The 23,575-nt window shown below is 41.3% G+C and overlaps 1 protein-coding gene and 1 long non-coding RNA gene across 3 annotated transcripts in view; one reads left to right on the top strand and one right to left on the bottom strand.

Annotated features, from left to right (window-relative positions):
- Nucleotides 1-23,575, bottom strand: part of cachd1 (cache domain containing 1) — a 203,080-nt gene that overhangs the window by 10,140 nt on the left and 169,365 nt on the right. The window contains exons 17-26 of one of the 2 annotated variants that reach the window (XM_034179556.1): nucleotides 20,306-20,428; nucleotides 12,916-13,015; nucleotides 10,897-11,013; nucleotides 10,161-10,321; nucleotides 9,882-9,968; nucleotides 9,228-9,344; nucleotides 4,167-4,318; nucleotides 3,575-3,739; nucleotides 2,408-2,485; nucleotides 1,432-1,533 (exon numbers count right to left, since the gene is read on the bottom strand). In XM_034179556.1, the coding sequence (XP_034035447.1) occupies nucleotides 1,432-1,533; nucleotides 2,408-2,485; nucleotides 3,575-3,739; nucleotides 4,167-4,318; nucleotides 9,228-9,344; nucleotides 9,882-9,968; nucleotides 10,161-10,321; nucleotides 10,897-11,013; nucleotides 12,916-13,015; nucleotides 20,306-20,428 (1,202 nt within the window). The remainder of the gene's footprint in view (nucleotides 1-1,431; nucleotides 1,534-2,407; nucleotides 2,486-3,574; nucleotides 3,740-4,166; nucleotides 4,319-9,227; nucleotides 9,345-9,881; nucleotides 9,969-10,160; nucleotides 10,322-10,896; nucleotides 11,014-12,915; nucleotides 13,016-20,305; nucleotides 20,429-23,575) is intronic. The other variant, XM_034179557.1, reaches the window with a different exon arrangement.
- Nucleotides 3,244-21,583, top strand: LOC117518438. Its single transcript, XR_004562986.1, has 3 exons — nucleotides 3,244-3,323; nucleotides 16,332-16,337; nucleotides 21,572-21,583. It is a non-coding gene; the product is annotated as an uncharacterized LOC117518438 (long non-coding RNA).

Genomic DNA, 23,575 nt, shown 5'->3' with positions numbered 1-23,575 from the left:
CGCAGCTCTCAAAGATACTCCAGGGGGGGGGAGATCTGTGGTATTAGAGCTAAGCTCCTCCAGGCATCCTCTCAGCATTGCAAACAGTTTTTGCTTCAATCTGGCAGATGAACATCATTCTTACAGACTGGAAGAATGGACTTCTTGTCCCAAACTGGAAAGAAAATGATGATCACAAGAACTGCAACTATTATAGGGGTATCACACTGCTCTCTGTGCCAGGGAAGGTGCTTGCATTATTCTTAAAAAGATTCAGTACCAGCTGCTCATCAGCTGGAATAGTTTGGCTTGATGCCCAAGAAGTCAAAGACTGGCTACATTCTAGCCCTACAAGTACACATAAAATGGAAGCATGAATATGGGCAGTGCTTCTTTTCAGCCTATGTTAAAATATTCGCAAAGTGTTTGATCCACTTTGCCAGGCTGCTCTCTGGGATATTCTGCAAGCGGTGACTCAGACTAAAATGAGGAATATCACTTGTTGTCATGAATGTGGCAAAGTGTGGCACCAGTGCACGGCCCAAGACTTGTATGAAAACTCTTCTTACATTTGAGAGTTGGCATGTCATTCTCCTGGACTGGTATAAAGTTGAGTCCTCACATAGTCAGCCATCAGGATGTGATGGTTACATTACGATATTAATAAAACAGGACAGAATTTTTAAAGGTGATAGCATTTGTCATGTCTTCTGACACAAGACAACCAGAGAGCTATCAAGTAATTTCATCCTTGAGTTGCCCAATAACAATACTTCAAATATTTCAAGCACTCCCCAGACGAGACACTTGCAGGTATGATTCTTATTCCAAATTCAATGCTGTGAAAGAAAAAGTCTGATAAAATCGCTTTCTCTGTCATTATTGCTCCATTGTCTTACAATGTCAAACACCAAGGTGCCCCACACAACCCACGGAAGCGTGTATGGCGCTGGACTGAGAAAAAGGCAGAAACACACAGCCCTATAGAGGTGGGCCTTTAGTTCAGGGTTTGTTTGTTTTTTACACCCACTGGAGGTCTCTCGTGGAGCTACTCACTCTGGATAAGAAGATGCCTGATATTCACGAGTCAACACCCAAGAGTCTCAAGTCTCGTGACATCTGCGATGGACAATTTAGAGTCTACAAAAGCATCAACTATTTATTGACCAGGCTGCATTTTTAAAGCATTCAGAGTTGATGGATTTCAAACTCTCGCATGATTCTCAATCTGTAGGGCTCATGTGAAACAAGAATTCCACTTACAGAAGCATGGCTGGTGTTTTTGGAAGGCAATTATTAAGAAACAGGAATTCTATAAGTGGTTTTCCTTTGACACAGCAGTGCTGGCAGATACAACCTGCTCAGTTTCTTTTTCCATCAGTGCTGACGTCCTCCACGACAGCACAAAATAAAATACTGTTTCTGAGTGTGAACATCGACTCAAAACCTTACCGTGGTCACTCTCTGTCCCCGAGCGCCCCCAGTATCTCCGCCTCCGTTCTGGAGTGTGCGTGTGTCTCTCGATCACGGCAGCAATGAATCGTGTGTTACTGACTGGAAGGAACACAAGCACATATTATCTTCTTCTATCACTTTCACGTTTTTGTGTGAAGTGTCAAGTTGCACTATGGGCTTGAATTGTACTATAGATCCCCACGGGAGTTGATTCCATTAGATCACATGATCATCATCTGAAAAGGTTCACTGCCACGAAAAAAAAAACATTAATCCATCTCTTCAGTATTCTCTCATCTGAACCTTCTCTCTTGAATGTTTTGACCTGTACAAACCACAGTTGTTGAGATAAATTAACACTTTCTTCATATGTGATCATTTGTTCTTTTTCTATACAATAGTTGTAAAAACTGATGAGTTAACTGTGAGTTAAACAAAAATTCAATCTACAATTTAAATAATTCTGTGTCTTTCTTTATCCTCAAGTGATTTCAGACCACATTTCATTTATGTCTGATGTTATAGAAATGAACATATTTCCTCCTGGGTTCAGATAGGGGCACTATAGGTTCAGTTAGGCTCCGTTTCAAGCTTTGATTGATGTTACTTGGTCGTGAGTTATTATGATGTGGTGAGCCCATTTGTGCATTGAGCAACATGGCAGGAGTTCTGAAGGTCACATGAATGAACAATCAACTCAATCAATCAACTTTTTTCTTATATAGCGCCAAATCACAACAAACAGTTGCCCCAAGGCGCTCAACAGGGTCTATAGAGACACCTATTCAAAGAAAAACAAAACACTACCGCTAATTATTATTACTGGGGTGGTGTTTTGTTTTTGTTATACATTAACTGTCACTTTATAATCACGACTGTTATTATTTAGTAGCTAATGTCAGTAACGTTTGAATAGCAAAGCAGCAGATGCAGGATAAAACGTAAATTCCTCGACAAGGGTAACAAGACTTACTGATTCCTCTGTCCTCATGGCTGTCTTCATCCCTCTCATCTCGTTCATTATCCAGGTTGGACATTCTCACTGACATTTCTGAAGGGAAAACAACCACGAGATGCACATAAGGCATCAACTTAAAAATGCAGAGTGTGAGCAGATACAACAAGTAAAAATGCTTTGTGAGTAAAAGAAGTGGATGAAATTCCTTTCAGCTCTTCAGACGATAAATAACTGTATGTCTGCGGACTTATTTAGCCAGACGTTAATTTTGGACTTGACAATTCCTGAGAGACTGCACGTGAGAACGCACTGTGCAAACTGCAGCTATAAAACTAGATTCTCTTCCTCCACAGGACTAAGACAACACACTGGTGGCACATGTGCCATTCCCACTGTGACCATCAGAGGGCGATGCGGAAACTGTCTTGCAGTTCTTATGCAACAAATCTTCAACTAAAACTGTTAGCTTTTGAGTTGTTTTTTTGTATTTGGTGATGGAGTCTTGATTATCAATGTCTTCTTGCCTGTTCAGCAACTCTGTCGCAAAGATGGCATATGAGCGCTCAGCCCAGCGGCGCCATGTTATCAGTCACATTTCAACTAAAACCACAATCCACAAACATGTCTGGATCCAGAGCATGTTTTAAGAGGGCATGTCTGCCAAACCGAAGAGTTACAGTCAGCTTTAAAATAGTATTTGATGCTTTTGTCAATAACGCTAAAGACTTACTAACGCTAAAGACTTACATCATGCAGCAGCTGTTTCATCATTAAAGAGGAGTAAAATGTTTCATTGATAAAATTTTTACTATGACTAAGGATGTCAAAAACTGACTTTATACTTTAACCTTCTCAAGGCAGGTGCTGCAGATTTGCAACAGCTAAATATCTGATTTTTCCTGTTACTAAAAATTAATTTGAGCCTGAGAGGGTTAATACACTGATTGTCTTCCAAACGTTGTTTCTTCCTTCGGCATGTTTAAGGATAAGGACAAGTTAACAAACCTCCTGGACTTGTGTATGCATTTTCTTTTTCTGCTGTATTTTCTTTCAATACCCAGGGGTGTACTTTACGTTGCGAGCAACTTAAGCGAAAGGTGCCAATAATTTACCAGCTCCCACAGCGTTGCTTAATGTCATAACAGTTCATCCCAAACAATAATCATGTAAAAGCACTCCTACCCTGTGCTGCCAGCGGTGACATGTGCTGATGTGAGCGTCTGTGGATCTGGTGTCTGTACGCGTACACGGCCAGAACCAACACCATGATGCAGCCCATAATGCCCCCAGCTACTGGACCCACTGGAGCGCTCTTGATCATGTTCAGAGATGACACTTCCTCATCTGCTGAGAAAATAAAGTGAGAGTCCTTTAACAAAAAAACTACAAAAGATTTCAACAAGAGACAAGAAGCGCCAGATGCCAATTCACGCTGCGATACAGCACATTTCCTACTCCGCTTCTATATTTTCAGCAAAAACTACCACCGTAAGGGTGCTAACTGCAAGCACACACTCATTTCTTGTGAAGAAACTGACACCACATGTAAGATTTCTACACCCGAGGACAAGACGAATTTTTGTATCATATTTTTACGATATTTCACAAATTAACATTGTCAAATAAAATGAAATGTCCAAAGGCTATCAGTCTGAGCCATAACACTGATACACATATCCAAGAAAGCATTGTTCAGGGGGGAAAAAAAAAAATCACCTTTAGTTCCTGCAACCAGACTTAAAAGAGAGGATTGTCTTCTTAAGGTCTGACTTACCCATCAGTCCCATGCTGTCCATGTAGGGACTCTTGGCTCCAACGATGCCTCCAAAGCACTCCTTTTGCAGGGCGCAGTACGGCTTGTCCAGGTGGGTTTTTCCATCACTGTCCACCATGCACCACTCACAGTCCAACACGCCAAAACAGTCACTGAAACAGGACACAGAAATGCAATTTTCAAAGAGCACTTAAAACACACACAAAAAAGCTTCCACGTTTTCCATAAAAATTCACAAATTGTGATATTTTTATTACACTGCTCAACATTGTTTTTCAAGATCTGAGTATTATGGCTTGTTAAAATTCTGCAGGACTGCTTCCTGTTTCTACCTGGTTCACAAAAAATACCCTACAGAACACTCTGATGTCAGGCTCTGTGTTCATACAACATGTTTGGTTTTACTTATTTATTTAATTTTCAACATGCTGACAATGTCCAGAAGGGCTTCATGCCAGTGCTTAAACAGTGAACAACTACCTTATAATGTACGACGATAAAAAGCACTCACCCTCAGCAAGAACCTAGTGTCTGTCCAATTTGTGATCACAGATGACTTATGTAGATATGGTGAGTGATTTTGTGTGTGAGATTTAGTGTGACATGTCAGCTGACTGTAGACAGACAGCAAAAACAAAATTCTGCTTCTGTGTGAGTCTATCATATTTATCTAATAGATTACAATTTGTTCATGTACATGGGGAATCTTCTTCACAGACTAAGGTTAATTATGGAGTTCCACAAGGTTCTGTGCTAGGACAAATTTTATTCACTTTATACATGCTTCCCTTAGACAGTATTATTAGACGGCATTGCTTAAATTTTCATTGTTACGCAGATGATACCCAGCTTTATCTATCCATGAAGCCAGAGGACACACACCAATTAGCTAAACTGCAGGATTGTCTTACAGACATAAAGCCATGGATGACCTCTAATTTCCTGCTTTTAAATTCAGATAAAACTGAAGTTATTGTACTTGGCCCCACAAATCTTAGAAACATGGTGTCTAACCAGATCCTTACTCTGGATGGCATTACCCTGACCTCTAGTAATACTGTGAGATATCTTGGAGTCATTTTTGATCAGGATATGTCATTCAATGCGCATATTAAACAAATATGTAGGACTGCTTTTTTGCATTTACGCAATATCTCTAAAATTAGAAAGGTCTTGTCTCAGAGTGATGCTGAAAAACTAATTCATGCATTTATTTCCTCTAGGCTGGACTATTGTAATTCATTATTATCAGGTTGTCCTAAAAGTTCCCTGAAAAGCCTTCAGTTAATTCAAAATGCTGCAGCTAGAGTACTAACGGGGACTAGAAGGAGAGAGCATATCTCACCCATATTGGCCTCTCTTCATTAGCTTCCTGTTAATTCTAGAATAGAATTTAAAATTCTTCTTCTTACTTATAAGGTTTTGAATAATCAGGTCCCATCTTATCTTAGGGACCTCATAGTACCATATCACCCCAATAGAGCGCTTCGCTCTCAGACTGCAGGCTTACTTGTAGTTCCTAGGGTTTGTAAGAGTAGAATGGGAGGCAGAGCCTTCAGCTTTCAGGCTCCTCTCCTGTGGAACCAGCTCCCAATTCAGATCAGGGAGACAGACACCCTCTCTACTTTTAAGATTAGGCTTAAAACTTTCCTTTTTGCTAAAGCTTATAGTTAGGGCTGGATCAGGTGACCCTGAACCATCCCTTAGTTATGCTGCTATAGACTTAGACTGCTGGGGGGTTCCCATGATGCACTGAGTGTTTCTTTCTCCTTTTGCTCTGTATGCACCACTCTGCATTTAATCATTAGTGATTGATCTCTGCTCCCCTCCACAGCATGTCTTTTTCCTGGTTCTCTCCCTCAGCCCCAACCAGTCCCAGCAGAAGACTGCCCCTCCCTGAGCCTGGTTCTGCTGGAGGTTTCTTCCTGTTAAAAGGGAGTTTTTCCTTCCCACTGTCGCCAAGTGCTTGCTCACAGGGGGTCGTTTTGACCATTGGGGTTTTTACGTAATTATTGTATGGCCTTGCCTTACAATATAAAGCGCCTTGGGGCAACTGTTTGTTGTGATTTGGCGCTATATAAATAAAATTGATTGATTGATTGATTGAGTGACAGTTCACTTAAAATGGTACTGCAGTACGTCACAGCACCTTTGTGAAAAGATTAGAGATTTTCAAGTGAAAGCAGAGTGCCCTTAAAAAAAAAAAAAACCCGCTGGGTATGACACTTTTTCCTTGAGGTGGCTGCATAATGCTCCCTCATTATTTAGAACAACTGAAAAAAAAAAAGATGCTGCTACTCAGGGGGGAAACAAAAAAATCTACATGGATACGAGGCCTAACACTATACTGATCTGGTTAAAACAGGTAGACTGCTTTATTTTCCATTGATATTGGGCGGGACAATTTTTATTAGTCTGCACTCGCCTGTCCGCGTGCTGCATATCTGGAAAAACTACCAATTTAAAGATAAAGTACAAGTCATAAAGTATCTGTGTAATTAGATACATAGATTAAAAGAAGCTACAGCAACGATGAGAACTGTAACTAAAAACACTTTGTCTCGGAGCCAGAAAACGATATTTTGCAAGGTTCTATTCAGCTTGCAATTTGCATGATACAAATAAATCACGAATCGTCACATTTTACAGCCTGTTTCCAGTTACAGATTGATATTTTTCCTTGATAAATACCCCTAAGTGAATTATTCTTTCATTGTCTACACCATCTTACGCCAATCAAGTTTAGGGGGCTGGAGCCAATCCCAGCAGTCACAGGGTGTGAGGCGGGGTACACCCTGGACAGGATGGCAGTCTGTCACAGGGCTTAAGTGAATTAGTTTCCCCCATTCAATGAATTACCCAGCTACAGGATTTTTTTCCAGGTTGAAAATGAAGCAGAGGTGGCAGCATACATGTTCTGCTACTGTGTATGCTGATCAAACTAATACGATGGACGTCTGTAAGGGATGTTCAGGCCGTGAGACAACAAAGACGTCATTGAACAAAAGAAACAAAGATTTGTGACTGACCAGGCAAGCATCATGAAAATATTTTTACTTGGGCAAATTCCAATGTTGAAGCCAACAGAGTGAGGCGGTACATAATTTTAATGAGGCGGCCGCATCACATTTCTCTATGCAGGAAAAACCTTACAGCTTGTAGCTTTAGCGCTGCTGCTTTCTGCCTATAAAGTTTTATGGTAATGTTTCATTACCCTGATGAATTTTTTTCTTCCTTATTGGAGATCAAATTTATTATTATTATTATTAATTTGTTTTTACAATTTTACAAGTGAAAATAAAAATCCACAACATGTTTTCCTCTGCATAGGACTGATGGAGTCACTAAGTCAGAGGATCCACTAAATTCTCTCTTTCAAATTTTAGGTTCTCATATATGCATCTTTTACTATCAGTTTGCAGTTAATTCATTTCTGTAGTATTTTTAATGGAAATGTTGTCTGTGCTTGTTGTTAAGTTGGCCTTTTCTCTGCATGTCATTTGCAGCAGCGTTCTGGAGGCCACTAAAGGCCCAGTCACATGGCACTTAACGAAGGGTGACGAAGCCCTGACGAAACAAGAAATCTGGACTTTCGTTGACTGTCGTTGGCATCATTTAACTTTCGCGCAGCTTCATTCCTGCAGCTCGCACTTCGTCAGGATTTTTAAACTGTTGAAAAATTAGAACAAGGGCAACGAAAACCTCAATTCATCTGTGTCTCGTTTTGCTGTCGTTCTTGACGTTTTTTAATTGTTTGTTTAGTTTTTGTAACATTATTGTTTAATTTGACTTCGTTGGAACAGCGGAGTGTTTTCACACAGTGCAGAAGCCGGTTTCTGAACGCTGAGGCTGCTGCTGCTTCATGTACCGTTGGAAATTACAGGGCAAACTCGGCCTGCTTGCTTGCTTGTTTTTTTTTTTTTATCTGTGTGGGGGGTCAGCTTCAATGGGCTCAGGCACCTTACATAGGCCAGAATTAATCTCTTGTGTGGATATAATTAATTATTTTGCCACAAGCAACTGTTGAATTTGAAACAACAAAAACGTTGTGTAATTTCCGACGGTACTTAAATGCAGCAGCAGGAGCAGCTCCTGCGTGCGCTTATTATTTTGTGTTAAATATAACAATATGAGTGTAGGAATGACAATCCAGTCCTTCTGTACATGTGGCAACAGGCAGATGAATCAAAATGATGATATAAAGAGCTGTTCTGGAAGGAAGAATTCACGTTGTGGATCAGTGATCAGCTGGTCGAAATAACCGCACATGTGAGTCAATGCGCACGTTCACACGCACTGATTAATTTACTGCTCTGATATATTCAATCATCTTTACACTTATATTTATATTTATTCTCCCTTTTGACAGTTTTCTGTTATAAATCAATATATATGGCTTAGAACATAATACTGTTATTTTTTTGTTTTTTTTGGAGCGCGCAGCAGTGAGTGGCAGTGACAGGCAGTGAGGATTCTGATGATGAAGGAGATGATCCCTCTTTTGTTCTGGACAAGGAACCGGAGCAGGTGGTCCACTGACGTGCACACAGATCTCCACAGCTTCTGTTTGCAGTTTCTCCAGGACTCAGGCGCTATGAGCTCCATCCCAGTGCCGAGTCCTGGAACTCAGAGATGCAGACACACACTGCTCCAGCTGTGGCTCCAGGCATGTTTCATGAAAGCGTCAAGATCGTGAGCTTCGGTTTTATTAAGTTCCTCTTTCGTCCCTTTTGCACTCTTGCTTCGCAGGCTGTTCGGTGATAAAGCTCTTTCGTCCACCTTTTCTCAACGAATTGTGACTTTTTTTTACTTTTTCCCTTCGTTCAGGAATCGTCGTGTGCTGTGTGACTGGGCCATAAGGCTGAAGCTGCTTGTTGCTAACTCACCACCACCAACGCACTGTGCACCTCTGAGCTTTCTCTGCTTACTTCTCACCCGCCAGATGCTATAACTGAACAATGCATTTTGTCTCATTTCATGTGAAAGCACATCACTACATGTCAGTTGATGGAGGTATTTTTTTCTGGTTCTGTCATATTAATGTGTGTGTTCAGTCTGTACCTGCTGGTGTATCGTTGGCTGCAGCGGGTGTTGATACACTGGAGTAAATTGTCATGCAGGCTGGGATCGATCACATTCAGGCTGACTGGCTCCTGGTGCACCTCACAGCTCGGGTTCCTGTTTAACATGCACACAGTCATTAAAACGTGAACAGAAAATGCATGTTGGGGGGAGAGCACATTAAAAACAGAAAGACAACATTAAGGACAGCATAACACATTAACTGGAAAAGCAGCAGCTGCAGCATGTCAGTTAATGTAAAGCAGCTCTGAAAGTACAAAAATCAACGTCCACGACACAAACACAGTCTGAGGAAAATGATAATTATACGTCTTTGTGAAATCAAGGAGGGACTGGCATTTGAAACATTGACGCACCGTGAAAAGAGGATGATGGCTGATGAAAATATGTGGGTGAAGGAAGACAAAGCGAGGCAAGAGGCACTGACAACAATAAAGTGTCAAAAAAAGAAAGACCGAACACACCAGAGAGAAATGTTAAAGCCCACAAACCTTTACACCAGAAACAAAGGGGTTAATTTTATAATTTATATAACAGTAATCATAAAAAGGCAAATTAAACTCAATAAATTCAGAAGCGTTTTAAGACAACAGATCCCACAGAGGTGACTTTTAGCATTAAGAGATGACTGACCTGTTTTCAGCGGCAGTGAGGTTGCCTGTACACTCATTGACCTCCAGGGGGCACTCACATGGACACTCACACTCATTCTGCTCCATTCTGGTCAAGAAATGAAGAGGTCAGAAACAATTCATCGATCAAAGCAGCTTCTTAAAACAATCAGAAAGTCATCACATAAGAAAAGTAGACACACGTCCATTAGTCTACATACAGCACCTACAAAACATTACATAGTGTGATCGTGCACGGAGCACAACCGATCGACACCGGGTGAGAGTCAGAAGGAGAAACCTGTGGCAGTTGAGACAAAGACGGTCCACGGTGCTGCAGGCACAAAACGCCAGTGAGTCACATGTCTCATTGACGATACCGGCGAAGGCGTTGGTGCCCGGGATCCGGGTCAGCCGGTATTTGGAACAATGGCTACCGTGGACCAAGTTGGTCAGATCCCCCTGAGAGAGTGAGAAGAAGCACGTGAGACCAAGCTGTCATCCTACTGAGAGTTTAAACAGCTAGTTAGCTTTCTACATTTTTCTACCAAGTAATTTACTACGTTACCTCACAATCTACTAAAATTTCTTAAAAGGTAAAGCATAAGTCAGGTATAATTACACTGTGCAGTGAATTATCTACAATAACTATTAAAGACATTTGAACACTGACTAGCAGCACAATCACAGCAGACATTTTATGTTGGCAATTCTACAGATGGCCACAACATGGCAATGTTACGCTGCCATAGATTGCTGGGAAAAGGCAGCTCTGTCTATAGCAGGAACACAGAACCACGTGCATGAAGGACCAACCAATTACAACCAGCCAGTCACTTCAACAGGTGATTTCACTGATGAGCTCCTCCATTCAAAACAAACAAAACAACACATAGTTCATCAGTGAAATCACCAAGGGAAGGTTACTGGGGAGGAAAAAAAACAAAACAAAACCCCATGCCCTCTTTGCTCTTCATGGCACATAACTGGGCAGGTCTGGCTTGAATTAGTTTTTGGATTCAGTTCCAGTGACGCACCACTATGCTGGTGTTGAACTTATAGAAGCGCTGCACGGTGCGGTCACTGAAGCTGTTGCAGAGATTCTTCTTTACGAAGTTGGGATGGTTCAGGATGTCATTCGCCACCAACGGCTCCTAGCATAAAAAAAAGTACAAAGTGAGGAATGAAAGCCAGACATCGGCCTAATGGAAGCCACGTTTATATACTCAACAAAAATATAAATGCAACACTTTTGGTTTTGCTCTCATTTTGTATGAGATGAACTCAAAGCTCTAAAACTTTTTCCACATACACAATATCACCATTTCCCTCAAATATTGTTCACAAACCAGTCTAAATCTGTGATAGTGAGCACTTCTCCTTTGCTGAGATAATCCATCCCACCTCACAGGTGTGCCATATCAAGATGCTGATTAGACACCATGATTAGTGCACAGGTGTGCCTTAGACTGCCCACAATAAAAGGCCACTCTGAAAGGTGCAGTTTTGTTTTATTGGGGGGGGGGGGGGGGGGGGACACACCAGTCAGTATCTGGTGTGACCACCATTTGCCTCATGCAGTGCAACACATCTCCTTCGCATAGAGTTGATCAGGTTGTCAATTGTGGCCTGTGGAATGTTGGTCCACTCCTCTTCAATGGCTGTGCGAAGTTGCCGGATATTGGCAGGAACTGGTACACGCTGTTGTATACGCCGGTCCAGAGCATCCCAAACATGCTCAATGGGTGACATGTCCGGTGAGTATGCCGGCCATGCAAGAACTGGGACATTTTCAGCTTCCAAGAATTGTGTACAGATCCTTGCAACATGGGGCCGTGCATTATCCTGCTGCAACATGAGGTGATGTTCTTGGATGTTGGCACAACAATAGGCCTCAGGATCTCGTCACGGTATCTCTGTGCATTCAAATTGCCATCAATAAAATGCACCTGTGTTCTTCGTCCATAACAGACGCCTGCCCATACCATAACCCCACCGCCACCTTGGGCCACTCGATCCACAACATTGACATCAGAAAACCGCTCACCCACACGACGCCACACACGCTGTCTGCCATCTGCCCTGAACAGTGTGAACCGGGATTCATCCGTGAAGAGAACACCTCTCCAACGTGCCAAACACCAGCGAATGTGAGCATTCGCCCACTCAAGTCGGTTACGACGACGAACTGGAGTCAGGTCGAGACCCCGATGAGGACGACGAGCATGCAGATGAGCTTCCCTGAGAGGGTTTCTGACAGTTTGTGCAGAAATTCTTTGGTTATGCAAACCGATTGTTTCAGCAGCTGTCCGAGTGGCTGGTCTCAGACGATCTTGGAGGTGAACATGCTGGATGTGGACGTCCTGGGCTGGTGTGGTTACACGTGGTCTGCGGTTGTGAGGGTGGTTGGATGTACTGCCAAATTCTCTGAAACACCTTTGGAGACGGCTTATGGTAGAGAAATGAACATTCAATACACAAGCAACAGCTCTGGTTGACATTCCTGCTGTCAGTATGCCAATTGCACGCTCCCTCAACTCTTGCGACATCTGTGGCATTGTGCTGTGTGATAAAACTGCACCTTTCAGAGTGACCTTTTATTGTGGGCAGTCTAAGGCACACCTGTGCACTAATCATGGTGTCTAATCAGCATCTTGGTATGGCACACCTGTGAGGTGGGATGGATTATCTCAGCAAAGGAGAAGTGCTCACTATCACAGATTTAGACTGGTTTGTGAACAATATTTGAGGGAAATGGTGATATTGTGTATGTGGAAGAAGTTTTAGATCTTTGAGTTCATCTCATACAAAATGGGAGCAAAACCAAAAGTGTTGCGTTTATATTTTTGTTGAGTGTAGTTTATACGAATGAAAATGACAGTCTGTATCTTACACAGACTTAAAAAAAACATTCTGATAACTAAGCTTTGATTACAACCGTATTTATTTATTTATTTATTTATTTATAGGATTAAAAAAATTCAGTTTCATGTTTGACATGAACTGCTTAATTCATGTACAATCTGTTGATGTGTTTATGATGCTTGGTGCGTTACCTTGTGTGTGATGTGCTGTTGTTCTGCAGGAGCATGACCTTTGGGGTCAATCAAAGTGGGGTGGGCAACCAGGTACCCCCTGTCCTCCATGATAAAGCACCTGCAGTGTGCACACCAAAACGTCAACATTACATCTACTGATTTTTATGAACTATCTCCTAACTTGACCACAGAGCAAGTGGCTCTGTGGGACAGAAGTTAAACGACTATAAACTGGGGTTTCATTCCAAATGCGCATTTCACATTCTAATCCAATTACATTTTTTCCGCAAATCTGATTGGTTAATCGTGTGAGATTTCAAACCGTATAATATCGGGGTAATGGTGGCAAAATATTTGACCATTTCACATTTGGATGTATTACTTCACTCCCTGACCGGTGTTATGACAAGATGTCATTCCTGTCGAATATCATTCCTGTCGAATATCATTCCTGTCCTCCACGCAACTGCTAATGCATATGCATTAGCAGTTGCGTGTATAAGTTCGGTTTTTCCCATGACTAAGACAAGACGACACCAATGTTCTAAAAACACTGACTAAAACTGTGTAAATGTGCGTTACTGTTGACTAAGAAAAATGAGATGAAAATGTTTTGCAAGAAATAAAAAATTAAATCGTCCTCCATTCCGTTTGTACCGCTCCAAACGCTGCACACCTCTCTCTGATTCTCTGATGAGAATTTCCGTTTTAAACCAAATAACACCCCTGTCCAAACAATAAATTACAATCAACCAAAACATTTTTTTTTCCTCCCAAAAATGAGACGTCCTGCGTTCTTTTTAAATTACATCCTGACGTGCAGTGCAGTTGACTTCAGCTCAGAGGCTATGTATGGAGTGAGAGTAATGCCATGTCTGAAAGGAAACGCTTTTGACAAAAACTACAGATTTTGTTTATTTCTATGTATGTCCAGAGATCAAGGATCCACCATGTAGATTTTATTTTTTATTTTAAGTTTGTATTTTATTTGAACCTGTGTCTGCTCAGGTCTAAACAGGCCTACAGTAGGTCTATCCTTTTAAGTTTTAAATTACATTTTAATCTGTCTCTGCTCGGCTATGCTAGCTGTAAGAGACATATTATTTAACACCAGTTTTTATTTTATTTTATTTTGTTGGTGTTTCTAATAAATATAAGTAAGCTTTATTTAAGTAAGCTTTATTTATATAGCACTTTTCACAGACCAAGGTCACAAAGTGCTTCACACGATATAAATAGACAATAAAAACAACACATACAAATATAGAACAATAAAATAAATTGACACTAAAATGCCAGTTTAAAAAAATGTGTCTTTAGTTGCTGTCTAAAAACATCCACAGAGTCTAGTGAGCGAAGAGAACAGGGAAGCTCATTCCAGAGGCGAGGTGCCACAGCTTTAAAATATCTGTCCCCTCGAGTTTTAAAACAAGTTCGGGGAACCATCAGCAGGTTCTGATTGGAAGACCTCAAACTCCTGCTGGAAACATAAGGCTGGATCAGGTCCTTAATGTATTCCGGTGCCTGTCCATGTAGAGCTCTAAAGGTCAGCACGAGGATTTTGTAATTTATCCTGTAAAAAACAGGGAGCCAATGTAAAGACTTGAGGACAGGAGTAATATGCATTCTCCTGTGGGCGCGGGTAAGAAGTCGTGCAGCAGAATTTTGCACTACCTGCAGGCGGGCCAGCTCTTTCTTACTGAGGCATGTAAAGAGACTGTTACAATAATCAAGTCGTGAAGAAACAAATGCATGCACAATCATCTCTAGCTCATTAAAAGCCACCATTTTGCGTAATTTGGAAATGTTACGAATTTGGAGAAAACAGTTCTTAACGAGCTGCCTGGTGTGATGTTCCAAAGACATCCCTCCATCCAAAATGACACCCAGGTTACGCAGGCTGCCTTTAACAGAGCTGCTCAGATTACCAAGGTGATTCTTAATGACAGACACAGCACTATCTGGAGCTACAATCAATATCTCAGTCTTATTAGAATTCAACTGCAGGCTGTTTTCAGTAAGCCATTCTGTAATTTTAGTGAGACAACTAATGAGAGAACAAATTTTCTGTGCTTCAGTTGTCTTAAAAGAACAGTACAGCTGCAAGTCATCGGCATACAAATGGTAGGACACATCACAGAACTGCTGGATCAGCTTACCAAGAGGAAGGATATACAGCAGGAACAAAATCGGACCCAGGACTGAGCCCTGCGGGACACCCCACAAAAGATCAGCAGATTCAGACATCACATTGTTCACAGAAACACTAAAAGTTCTACCAACCAAGTAAGAGCTAAACCACTCTAATACAGAACCCGACATGCCAACCGTATCCCGCAATCTATTAATCAAAATGCCATGGTCAACGGTATCGAATGCAGATGACAGATCCAATAAAACCAGCACAGAACATTTACCACTATCAGCGGCCATCATAATGTCACTAGCCACCTTCAACAGGGCAGTTTCAGTGGAATGAAACTCACGGTATCCGGACTGAAATGTGTCATAGATGTTGTTAGTCTGCAAAAATGATTTAAGTTGGACACAGACCACCTTTTCCAAGACTTTAGCCAAAAAGGGGGTCTTTGATATTGGCCTAAAGTTCTTCAGTTCCATAGAGTCCAATCCTGCTTTCTTTAGTCGTGGTTCCACAACAGCATGTTTAAAAGAACAAGGAAACACACCAGTCGACAAGGACATATTGAAAATTTTAACAATACAAGGCCCAATAGAGTCAAAAACATTCATAAACAATCTAAAAGGAACTACATCCAAAATACCAGAGGTTGGTTTCATTATGTTGATGACAGATAGAATGTCCTCAATTGTAACAAGCTTAAAAGAGGTCCAGCATTGAGTGGGAGGTCCCAAATACCGGGAATCACAACAAGAGGGCAATGAGAGCGGCAAACTATCTTTTATGACTCTGACTTTGTCAATGAAGAAATTAAGGAACTCATCACTACTTGTTTTAGGAAGAACAGGAGTTACAGCAGCAGCAGGTGACACAATAGAGCTGATTGTGTCAAAGAGCACTTTGGGATTTCTCTTATTTGAGGCAATCAGCTGATAAAAATAGCTTTCCCTGGCCTCCTCTAACATCTTATTTAAGGAGGATATTAGATCTCTTAAATGTAGCCTGTGGACCTCCAATTTTGTTGATTTCCATAAACGTTCAATCTGGCGACATAATCTCCTTTGATTCATAATTGCATCATTGATCCAAGGACAGAATCGGCCACAGGAAACCTTATTAGCTTTAAGTGGTGCTATCTGATCCAAAATAATAGCACAATGGCTGTTAAAACAGTGCATAAAGCCATCAATTTCAGTAAATTCACTAAAAAGTAAAGGGTCAAATTTATCACGGAACTGCATAGCAACTGCGTCTGTGATAATCCTCCTCTCCACCCTAGTAGGTACTGATCTAGGCTCAGGTGGGGCCATCAGATCAAAGAAAACACAGCAATGGTCACTCAGAAAAACATCCTCCACACACACATTGGCAATATGCAAGCCCAATGCAAAAACTAAATCCAAAGTGTGACCTTTAGTGTGGGTGGGGCCTGACACGTACTGCTTAAAATTAAAAGCCTCAACCATTGATATAAGTTCCCTAGCTGGGCTGGAAGTGTCATCATCAATGTGTAAATTAAAATCACCAATAATCAAAACCTTTTCCAGACAAATTATACATGTTAAAAAATCAGTAAAATCCTTAAGAAAAGTCCCAGCATGACCTGGAGGGCGATAAATCAATATGCAATAAAATTTATTCGAGGAACCAACTTCCATCATAAGCGCCTCAAAAGAGGGGGCGTAAAACTTCAGAACAAGTGCATCATTTGCAAATGTGCATTGAATCAACAAACAAGGCACTTTTAGCAAAGTTGCATTGAAGATTCATTCATTCAATTCAGTTCTTTCAAGATGTTTGCTATTCCAGACATTTAATCAATATTTCAGCTGTGGAACACAAGTCAGGTGGAATGAATAAACAAAAATAATCTCTGAATAAATAGAAAAAGACAAACATGTTTTGACTAAAACTCAACTAAAATACCTTGAGTTCTCGTTTGACTAAAACTGAGATTTTGGTTGACTAAAATAGAACTAATAAAAATGATATGTGAATGATTAAATGTGACTAAGACTAAGAGTGAACTTTGACACAAAACTAAGACTAAGGCTAAATTGAAAAATGGACGACAAAATTAACACTAGCACGCATGCGCAGTTGCACGGAGCACGCAACTGCGCGCGCATGCGCAGTATTGTTGGGACTGTCGATTTATGCGACGGGACACAATTTGACAGAACACCAGCATGCGCGCTGTTAGCACTGTTAGCTAAGAGCGAGAGAGATTTTTGCGTACTGTCGCCACTGAAATTGGTGAATTTAAGATACCATATGAAAGTATCGATGTGGATTCTGATACAGAATTACCATTTCACATTTGATGGATTTGATGGATTTTCAAGTTTGATGGATTACTCTGAGCCCCGACCACTGCTGGAGCGACACTGTCTGATGGTAAGCCTTGCTGACCGAATTAACTACAGAAAAATATACCGTGCAAATGAATTAGAATGGGATTAACCCCCTTGTGTCTGATGATTTGCAGATGTTCATGTTGTTATACGGTCGCAAATAGCCTTAAAACTCCTTTTTACAAAGCTCAGTTACAAAGCTCAATTTGCAACCGTATAACCAGCATGAACGTCTGCAAATCATCAGACACAAAAGGGTTACTCCCTAGTTGTCTGTCCTGGGACAACACACTTAATCTATAAATGGGGATGAGCACTGGCTGGGCAAGTATGTAATCTGTGATGGTCAAATGTCCCGTACAGGGGGAGTCAGACTATCATCTGCTTCTCATTACGGCATCTGGAGATCAGCACCAGTCCGATGGACTTTTTATAGGATGTATTACTTCTAAATGCTCGTTTCAACTTGACTGATCTGTGCAATACAGTATGGTCCAATTATGCTTCCATCCTAATCATTCTGACCAGCACCCTGCTGGGCCCGAACATCAATGGGAAGACCAGGAGCCAAGCAGAGAGAAAGACAGAGGAAAGAAAAAAAAATTCCACCTATGAAGAGGGGATGAAGAAGAAATGATGCAGGCAAACAAAAAGTAAGGGTAAAAACCTAGAGAAACTATGTGGAAAGAAAGGAGCAGTCCTACTAAAATCTAAAATTATATTTTGGATGCAAGTGAAATACATTGCTGTTGCAATATAAAGCCCAACATGAAGACAGTAAGGTTAAAGTGAGACCAGAGTAACTACTGAACAGCTTCTTAAAAATCAAACAGGCTTTAGATCCGAGGAACGCCAAAAGGACAGATGTAGAAGAGAAAGGAACTATTTTCCTGGTTGAAACCACTTCATAACAGCTGGTCAGATCAGACCAGCACCCTCCAGCAATTAGGTTTTTGTCAAAGTCAACATTCAACTTGAATACTTCTCCAGAGTAAATACTGAAGGTTTACCACAGATGTAACCTTGTGGCACGCTTGACAAACAGAAAGACTAGATTACACCACTTCAGAAGTCCTGGAACATTCTTTCCAAAAATAAGACAAAAAGTCAACGGGTCCCAGAATGATGGGAAATTAAAATATCCAGATCCAGTCACATCAGCACAAAGACATGGAGGCACCAGGACCCCACAAAGAGGGTCACTGCATGTTCCGGACATGTATGTAGATCTTTACAATCAAACTTGTTTTTTTTTATGGTGTAATTAAGTCAGTTGCTTTATTTCAAATACAGTTAAGGATAACTAAATAACATTTCACTGAATCAATACAACTGATGGAGCAGACGATTCATAATGAAACATTTAAAGGCTTCATGGCTTCAATACTTGATCTGACACAGAATTTCTACTGTAAGCAAAATTAACCAATGCTTAATAAGAATTGGACTTGGGTCTATAAGCGAAGTGAAATGAAGCAATGCTTCAACAGAATTGGACTTGGGTTTATAAGCGAAGTGAAATGAAGCAATGCTTCATAACAATCAGACTCTGCTAAAACATGCTTCAGATACCGATCAGTTTCTACCTTAACAGATGTGATGGAGAGCAATTCTAAATTGGCAGAAATCTCCCACGAGTGTTGGACCTGTTATGTTACATGTACGAGGGATATCACTGTCAATACATTTCAATGAATTCTTCTTCTTCTTTCTATTTAATGGCGGTTGGCAAATAATTCATGGGTGCATTACCACCACCACTGGACTGGAGTATGGAACAGGAAGTAAATTCTGACCAGAATCACATTCTGTTAAATAACCCTGTGTCTTCCAAAAAACAAAACAAGAAATGAAAACAAATTTCCCCTGAACTCCTTTGCAAAACAGTACATTAACCTGACGGACTGATGCTGTGTATGCAAGAGCAATCAGTTCTTCTATATTGCCAGACATAGTTCTGACCACCACCACTGTAAAATACTTTAATCCATCAACTTTAGTTTAAACTGATCTAAATCTTAGCAATCCAAACTGCTTTCTGCTATTTTGAGCTGTGCCTTTGGGTGACTATGTTGTGATATGGTTCTATTTAAATTAATTGAGTTTAATTCAATTATTTTAATTCCGGTTGTAATGGTACTACTTGGAAAACCAAATATTTTCTAAGGTGGTACTCACAGTAAAAAGACTGAGAACCACTGGTCTGAAGCGTCACCTGAAAGGGCACCAACTGCTGTCAACAGTTCCTGTTAACTTCAGGCTGTCCTCTACCTTCAAACCATCCATTAAAAGGGGAATTTTCTTCACTTGTTTTCAATTCTGACTCTGAGGAGATTTTTTTAATGCAGTATTTTTTTCCCCTTATACTACCTGTTCTTCTTCTGTAGAGTTCTGTGGTGGCTGGCAATACTTTGACACATTTCTGACATGAACAGGACAAGTCCTTTTCTTATGTCTTGTCCCATTTAGTAACATTACTGACACCTAGTGGTGAGAAGTAAAGTACCATAATCATCACATCCCCCTTTTCTTTGAAGTGAATGCAAATATTACAATTTTGCACCAAGTGACATTGATAACAGCCACAAAAAGAAAAAAAAAATGTTGTTTATTTTGTTAAAAATGTAAAAATCATTGGATTACAGGTACTTTTTTCTTAATGCACTGCAGTTTAATTATCAGACATATATGGGATTGACTTTAATGTGCCTACAGTGTGCCCTGTGCAAGCGTGTTATCTAGGGAGTCAAGTATCAGCTCGAGCATTCTGTATTAAATGACTCTGGTCGGGAGCTGCAACAAAAAATTAGACTGGGACATCCCTAGTATCAATGGACTTTGTATTTATTGACAAAGTGACCAACAACAAAAGCAGCAGGATATCGTCTGATACAGTGCGCCATCCTTCACTGACCTGATCTTGTTGCCTTTGTCCTGGTTGCAGATGGGCAGGAGGTCCAGCAGAACCTTATAGAAGTAACGTAAGGTAAAGTCTATCCCCATCACTGCAACTGCGTAACCAGGCGCCATCTGAGAGCTAGAGTGAGAAGATGGAAAAAATAAAGAAATAAAAAAGTTTGTTGTGTTTGTGCATTGAGTTGACAAAACTGTTGCCCAATAATCTAAATGCTTAAAAAAACAGAATCCTTTTTGTTACCGCACTAACCACTGTTGCTGTATTTTGGACTGAATGAGGGAGAAACACAAACGCTTTAATGTCGGCTCCAGTTTCAGCGGCTAAAGGGGCTGTGCTGAAAACATTCTGTAATCACTTGTGCGATGGCAGGCCAAAGCCAGCAACGTAATACTCGAGTTCTCATTTGGCTTTTTCGCCTCCACAGTAGAGCTCGAGAAGCTGGTACACACACACACACACACACACACACACACACAAACACTGACTTGCTTGGGGGCACTTTGGCACAGTAGATGCATGAAGATGCCTGGGACTGGACCCAGAACATTTGGTTGAAGGATATTCTGACACTTAACAACCCTGTGGCAAAACTGTCAAATATATCATGTTAACAGACAGTCAAATGTGGACAAAGTGACTTCTGGGAAGACAGCAGAAGTTCTCACAACAAGGTCTTAAATCCTCTATGTTACTAACAACACCAAAACTCTGCCTCTGTATCACATGTGATTTCCATTCCACTATCATTTCCATCTACCTATCAGCAGGTGGCAGAACAGCCTCTGGAACTGAGCTGTGAGGCTTCCAGAGATTAGCCATGGATTTTTTTTGAAAGTCACACATGAATACTAAAACATGACATGCTAATGCTAGTCGTTATTAATTTTATGAACACATTTTATGGAGCTGTTCACTAATTCAAATTAAGTAACATATGCAGCTTTGAAACATCACAGAATAATGTCTTGCAAAAGCAGCAGGTCAGTTTTGGGAACATGTACTGGTGCAGCAGGGGCCCATTTCCAACACTATAGAACAGACTAGACTTGTGGATGACAAACGGTCCATCCCCACTTCTCGAAAGTAACCGTCTACCTGCCGGAGCCAGGTGAAATGTGAGTGTCACTTTGTTGGCCTTTTCCCGTTGCTGGGGTCGCACTCCAGCAAAGGTAATGGCATCACCAAACACCTCTGTCCAGTAACCTTATGACCCTGTGAGCTCTACTCTGGCATCTCCTGATCTCAAAGTCCAAGGACTCAGAGACATGAATATGACAGCAGAGATAAGTGAATGTCTCTTCAAGTTCAACATTTTCATGGCCTATACTGGTAGATACACTTCTGGTGACCATGTCCAGGAAGTCACTGAAAGCCCAGATCTTAGTCTCGAACAAGGACAATTGCAAACTCAGCACCTCTGACAGTAAAGAACAAATATATATACGAGGGCTGTCAAAGTATAGGTCCTTTTTATTTTTTTCAAAAACTATATGGATTTCATTCATATGTTTTTACGTCAGACATGCTTGAACCCTCGTGCGCATGCGTGAGTTTTTCCACACCTGTCGGTGACGTCATTCGCCTGTGAGCACTCCTTGTGGGAGGAGTCGTCCAGCCCCTCTTCGGAATTCCTTTGTCTGAGAAGTTGCTGAGAGACTGGCGCTTTGTTTGATCAAAATTTTTTCTAAACCTGTGAGACACATCGAAGTGGACACGGTTCGAAAAATTAATCTGGTTTTCAGTGAAAATTTTAACGGCTGATGAGAGATTTTGAGGTGATACTGTCGCTTTAAGGACTTCCCACAGTGCGAGACGTCGCGCAGCACTCTCAGGTGCCGTCGTCAGCCTGTTTCAAGCTGAAAACCTCCACATTTCAGGCTCTATTGATCCAGGACGTTGTGAGAGAACAGAGAAGTTTCAAAAGAAGTCGGTTTCAGCATTTTATCCGGATATTCCATTGTTAAAGGAGATTTTTTTAATGAAAGACGTGCGGACGGGACGCAGCTGGCGCGGTGCTGCGGCACAGGAAAAACACCTCCGTGTTGATAACCATTTGTAAAAACCAGGCAGCTTTTGATGGCTTTCAGTGGAGTGAGTATATGATAAATTGTTTAACAGCTGGACATGTTCCAACTTGTCCTTAAGTCTTCCAACAGAGGTGTTTTTCCTGTGGCGGAGCGTCGCGGCGGCTGCAAGCCGACGCTGCAATCCATCCGCACGTCTTTCATTAAAAAAAAATCTCCTTTAACAGTGGAATATCCGGATAAAATGCTGAAACCGACTTCTTCTGAAACTTCTCTGTTCTCTCACGACGTCCTGGATCAATAGAGCCTGAAATGTGGAGGTTTTCAGCTTGAAACAGGCTGACGACGGCGCCTGAGAGCGCTGCGCGACGTCTCTCACCGTGGGAAGTCCTTAAAGCAACAGTATCACCTCAAAATCTCTCATCAGCCGTTAAAATTTTCACTGAAAACCAGCTTAATTTTTCGAACCGTGTCCACTTCGATGTGTCTCACAGGTTTAGAAAAAACTTTGATCAAACAAAGCGCCAGTCTCTCAGCAACTTCTCAGACAAAGGAATTCCGACGAGGGGCTGGACGACTCCTCCCACAAGGAGTGCTCACAGGCGAAAGACGTCACCGACAGGCGTGGAAAAACTCACGCATGCGCACAAGGGTTCAAGCATGTCTGACGTAAAAACATATGAATGAAATCCATATAGTTTTTGAAAAAAATAAAAAGGACCTATACTTTATTGACAGACCTCTTGTATATATATATATATATATATATATATATATAAAGATTTTATGGGTTAAATTTTGACCTGTGACATAGGTGTACAAGTCTCATTGCATTTGGAGAAAGTTCAGGACAAGGAAGTGGCGGCACTAACCTGTCATATTAGTAACCTGAGTAGATTTGTCAATATGCTAAAATTATCATGCGAACAAAAAAACAAAATGAACCATTGGTCCACACTGTGACACTTGGGGAACTGTTCAAGTAGGAGATTATGTGTTGAGCTGAAATACAGTGTGGACCTTGTGTGCCCCATGGCTGCTACGGCAGCCATGAAGGTCCAAAACGAACCCTGAACATGAGACGGCTAACGGGGCTCTCATGAAACAAGTAGTCTTCAATGGCAGATCAGGCAGAGGAGGTGATGGCTTGTACCCCAACAGCTGTGAAGGTGGAGGAAGGCTGCAGCAGGTCCTCAGACCCCGATCGCCATCGGACCAGACTAAGGATCTGCCAAGAACCATG

This window comes from Thalassophryne amazonica, chromosome 10, assembly GCF_902500255.1.
Source record: "Thalassophryne amazonica chromosome 10, fThaAma1.1, whole genome shotgun sequence".
Taxonomy (NCBI): Eukaryota; Metazoa; Chordata; class Actinopteri; order Batrachoidiformes; family Batrachoididae; genus Thalassophryne; species Thalassophryne amazonica.
The sequence above is the reverse complement of the archived record's forward strand: the minus strand, read 5'-3'. Positions and strand labels throughout refer to the sequence as shown.